Here is a 5,576-nt window from a genome sequence, read left to right as displayed (position 1 = left end):
GACTTTGGACAAATGATACTCCAAAAGGTAGAAATAAAAGAAATACTTGTAAGTTAACAGTTTTCCTTTTTATTTTTATATTTATAGCTCCAGGTTAAGAAAATGAAGATGCAAAATGCATTGTGAGCTGTACCTTTGAGGGTGAAGCTGGATTTGACTCAATTTCCATTTTATATTCACTTCATTTCCAAAAGTTTCTAGGTAAATTTTTGACACTTGACTTTTTTAAATATCAAAGGTCTAGATTAATTTAACTAAACATGTATACCAACAATGACTAAAAAAAAACTTATCATTTAAATCTACCCAAATTTTGTAAGAAATAAGAAAACATCCTTCCCCTACAATTTAACATTACAACTAGAGTCAAAGCACAAAAGTAACCAAGAGTATCGATCAAGAAGTGCGGTAAATCATAAAAATGAAATTCCTACAATTATAAGAAGTCTTTAGAATTAAATTATAATTAGAAGATTAATTGTAAACTATTTGGATTTGAAAATAAGAAGTATTTAGAAGATTAATACGGAGTAATAAATAACTTTTGTAAATCGCTTTGTCATAGAAAATCAATATACTTGTATGTCGACAATCAGTAGCATCTCACAATTATGGCCAATCTAGTTTTAATCAGTCCCCCCCCCCCCCCCTTTTTTTTTGCAAATTAAACTTATGTTAATGCTAAGAGACGTTATTTCAGTTGATTCCTAATTTATGAATATTTGCTTATGAAGAATTGAGAGATTTAAATGGAGTACTATATAGTATTATTTAACCAAGTCTAGGACACATGTTTATATAATAATTAAGTCAAGACCTTTGATACTTAAAAGAATAGGTGTCAAATCCCAAAAAACTACTCCTTCACTTTAATTTAGTGATAGGAACCTCATATTAAATGCAGAATCTTAGACCCTTTTTCGACTGATAATAAGATGGTTGGTAACATCGTTGATATAGACAGATAAAATGTTCTTTACATGCAGAAACACACTCATTTGACTGATGTTTTTGAAAGCGAGCTTTTGTTTAAATGTTTGATAAAGCAAAATATAATTGATTGGATGCTTTTGCTGTTAGTACGTGGAAATAAAAGTGACATTTCCATAAAGGGAAGCACTCAGAGAGTCATTAAAACCGAATCTCCATACTTAAATTCCAGAATCACAATTTTGCAGAATTCATTCAAACTATACCAAAACATTAGTCCTAGTTCCATTAATTCCCCTCCATGTCTCAAAGGTTAAAAAAATACTTAAATCCAGAAAAAAGTTCTCTAAATTTCGCTATCTCATTTTCTTCTGCTTTTGTTTCGTTAACCCACATGTTAACTGGTCGTCAAACTCTAAGAACCAAAACTCAAAAGTTGGATGCAAGAAGATAGTGACGTCTGCTAGTTGTGCTTTGTTTAGTGCTGGGCTGGGTATCTGACTGCAGCTGCTAGCAGTCTTTGCTGCTCTATCTGTAGCACGAAACTATGATCAGAACTAATTAATGCTAAAGATTCATTATAAGAACTATGATAGGGAATGAGTAGTAGCAATAAATGCATGGTGTACTTTCATCAACGTATAAAATAGTGTAAAATAGTCTATATTTTACTTAACTACTTACCTGGAAAAGTTCATGGAGTTTGTTCTTGAGATAACAGTATTCATGTTCAAGCAACTCTAAAGCTCTCAAACATCTACCAAACGAAAACTTTGGTCAGTATTAATGACAAAATAAAGGTGGTTAATTAAACATTTATAAGAATTTTTTTTGTACCCTAGTCGATTGTTCTGCTCGGACGCAACGCGAAAGGCAACGCATACATTTCGGACGCGTTTGGCACCAATGCTTGAGCTGCTTCCTATGAACTGATTCAAATGCACTCCCATTTTCTTGTAGTCCGAGAACTCTTCGTCCATCCTATTTTTTTCGCCATATTAAAAAAAGCTAAATTAAGAAAAGATGAAAAAAGGTAAAGTATATAAATTCAGATGTATGTATAACCCAGACCAAAGAGAGAACATTTAAAAAGACTAGAACTTTTTCCTCCTTTTTTCCCACGCTTACCAAAAAACATGCCCACAATATAGTAAAATCGCTTTTGTGGGTTTATCTCTATCTATTCTTTTTGTTGTATATCTAAAACGTAGTAAGAAAGAGGCGCACAAATTAAAGCAAACAAAAAGGAAAGACTAAAACTCACAACAACGATCTGAGATTTCGTAAGAGTTTTTCGGACTCTTGAAAATAAATGTTGACAACTTCAGAGACGAAATTAGGAGAGGATTCATCTTGAAGCTGTTGCAGCTGCAAATATTGCTCGTCCAATACTCCCTATATATTTGCGTACGAATAAAATCACATTTAGTACGTACTAAAAACAAAAACAAATAAGAGATCAGAAAATAATGGCAGAAAAGAAAAAGTAGGAAATAATAAAATACCTGGTGGAAGAGTAAGGCGAGCAAGCGATTGATATCAGCTCGCAATCGCTCCATTCCGAGACCAAGCATCCACAAAGGTAGACCCGTTTTGGCTGCTTTATTTGAAACTTTAGTAGTAGTAAATGAGAGACCAAAGGAATAGAGAAGAAAGGGAGAGTGAGAGATTTTAATTTTGTCTCAGGCTTTTTACTAAATGTAGGGGCGAAAGGGAGTTAGTTTGAAGAAGAGTGTGGTGTCGTTTCCTATTCTGGGGGATTAAAAATGGCAGTCACAGAAATTGCAGTCAGTCAGGTGAGAGTGAAGACTTATATAAAAGGGTAGCCATCTGGCGGTGAATTGACCCCACCTATCCATATTGTACCTCCCCCTATACACCTACGTGGAGTGATTTTATTTTGTGTCTTAAACAAGTGATACTGTCCGTGTGAGACCTCTTTTTATCTCACGTATTGGTGAATTCATAAATTATATATTTGGATCCATAAAATTCTAAGACTCATACGGTTATAAGACAAAAAAAAGACCTCACACAACTAATGTCAGTTGTGCGAGACACAAAATAAAAAATGTCACCAACATGGTACGAGTCATAATGGTGCGTGTCTTCTACTCTTCCTTTGTTTTTTTCCTCCCCCTCCCATTTTTTTGTTTTTTTTTTTCTAATTGGCGCAAAATATTTTCTTGCAAATTGAGTTAGCAATTTAGCAGTATACTCCCTCAGTTTCAATTTAAAGGCTGAGTAGATTTTTATGGGGAGCAACAAATTGAAATTTAGGTTTTATATGACTAAGTGTTATTTATGCATTTTATCATTATTTAATCAGTATTATATACAGCGTAGATTTTATATGGTTTTGAAATCATATATTTTCATGCCCCCTAATGTACTATCTCATGATGATTAATAATGTTTGATAACTATTTTCTTCACTTGATCAACGCTCTTATTTCTAACTTAATGATTGAATATATAACAGCTTTGCAACTAGAGTAATATTTTATACGCAATCCATTTCAATTTAGTGGGTGTTTGGACATAAGAATGGTAAAATTCCGAAAAACAAAGTGAAAAAAATTTAAAACTGAAAATGGTATTTGAAAATTAGAGTTGTGTTTGGATATAAATATAATTTTGGGTTGTTTTTGAAGTTTTGTGAGTAATCTGAGTGGAAATTTTGAAAAATAGCTTTTTGGATTTTTCAAAATTTCGAAAAAAATCCAAAATTCATATAGTCAAAACTAGAAATTTGGAAATTTTATGGCCAATCACTGATTTCGAAAAAAAAGTGGATTTTTTTTGAAAAAAGTTAAAAAAAAAAATCTTATATCCAAACGGGCTCTTAGATGATGGTCATTGACTTGCACAAAATTTTAAATAAAAAAGAATTTTTTTACTACAACTAAAAATATTTAATAATATTCAAAGTAATCTTAGGCCTTATTTGTTTGTACTTAATGGAAGTCTGAATCTTAATCATTCAGATATCAGACATGAATCTTAATCATTCAGATATCAGACATTAAATGCGTTTGTTTCTAAAGTCTGAATCTTAACCTTTTAGATTTTAATCATTAAGTGTGCTTGTTTTTTTACGTCAAAACAACTTAGTGGTAGGGGTGTACATGAACCAGATTGGTTCGATTTTTATTAAAATCAAAGCAAACCAACTATATCGGTTTGGATTGGTTCGGTTTTGTTAGGTTTTTCGAATTTTTATGTTACTTAAATATTTTTTTAATCTTACTTTGTTAGTTTTTTTACAAGTAAATATATGTTTAATAAAAATTTAAAAAATTACAAACACATTATCTATTAAAATATTCATATGGGAGAATTTTCTTAGCAACATATGATAATTATTTTTTAACCGTCAGATAATAATTTTTGTTGATGTACACTTTCAAGGTTAACTGAATTTAGTAATTAAACATAAAAATCAATATGATAACTAAATAATAATAACCACTTCAAATTCGAAAAAGATATAAAAACTTAATAGATCCTGACATATGAATATGGAAGAACAAGGAGATTGACGCATTTCCGTAACACTTAATAAGAAAGTGATCATACAACCGATTACTTAAGGTTAATAATCATGGAGAACTTTATATTCTATTAAATATTACATCACATAAGAGAATCCCAAATATTTCTAGATATTTTTAAAGAAAATTATATATAAAATCTTAAAAGTATATATAAATATTATTTATTTATATGTCGATTTGGTTCAGAGTTTTTTTACTCAATACTAAACCGAATCAAACCAAACTTAGTCGGGTTTTTTAATCGGTTCGGATTGACTTTTCGGTTTGGTACGGTTTGTACACCTGTACTTAATGGGTCTGAATGATTAAAATCTGTAACAGAGACTTAATTTTATTAAGATGATATCATCTATATTCTTTATTAACTACCATCACTATCTACCATTAATTATCAACTACTACTACCACCACCCACCACTATAGCTACCGCCACTACTCCCCCCTCCCCCCTCTACTATCATCCTCAACCATAACAACACACTCGCCCACCTCCACTACTACAACCAACCACCCCATCATCATCAATAACCATAATTGGCATTGTCGACCATTATAAACTACTGCCACCGGGCCACCATCACCTTCCACAATCACACCTACAACCACCACCCACCATTATTAAATATCACCATCCTCTATTAAAGTCGTTACGCTACCAATCACCACTAGCTACTACATAGAACCACCATCGTTAAATTAATTAGTAATTTATTTAAATTTTATGCTTATTAATTTTTGAATAAAGATAAATTGTATACATTTAGATGTTAAAAAATAAACAAATTTAATGATTTAGTATTCAAATCTTAATTTACATCTAATCTTCAGATGTATATTCAAATTCAAATATCTTAATTTTGATGCACATCTTCATATTCAGATTCAGACGTATTAATCTTAAAAACAAAAAAAACAAAAAAATGAGCCCTTGACCATCTCCAACCCGACACCAATGTTGACACACCATTTTAGTGTAAGATTTAGTACTTTTTTTGCTCCAACCTAACACCATTTTGGTGTATGATTTGGTGTAACACTATTCATCAACACCATTACTATTCATCATTATTTTAATATTATCTTTTATTA

At 31.2% G+C, this 5,576-nt stretch overlaps 1 protein-coding gene across 1 annotated transcript; it reads right to left on the bottom strand.

Moving 5' to 3' along the window:
- Positions 1-1,162: 1,162 nt before the first annotated feature.
- LOC104227292 (pseudo histidine-containing phosphotransfer protein 6) lies at positions 1,163-2,695 on the bottom strand. Its single transcript, XM_009779510.2, has 5 exons — positions 2,436-2,695; positions 2,195-2,325; positions 1,768-1,911; positions 1,615-1,687; positions 1,163-1,462 (listed from the first exon to the last, which is right to left on the bottom strand). The coding sequence occupies exons 1-5, from the start codon at positions 2,502-2,504 to the stop codon at positions 1,409-1,411; spliced, it is 471 nt and encodes a 156-aa protein (XP_009777812.1). The 5' UTR covers positions 2,505-2,695; the 3' UTR covers positions 1,163-1,408.
- Between the last annotated feature and the right edge of the window lie 2,881 nt (positions 2,696-5,576).

Source organism: Nicotiana sylvestris, chromosome 3 (assembly GCF_000393655.2).
Source record: "Nicotiana sylvestris chromosome 3, ASM39365v2, whole genome shotgun sequence".
NCBI lineage: Eukaryota > Viridiplantae > Streptophyta > Magnoliopsida > Solanales > Solanaceae > Nicotiana > Nicotiana sylvestris.
Note: the sequence above shows the minus strand (reverse complement) of the source record. Positions and strands in the feature narration are given on the sequence as shown.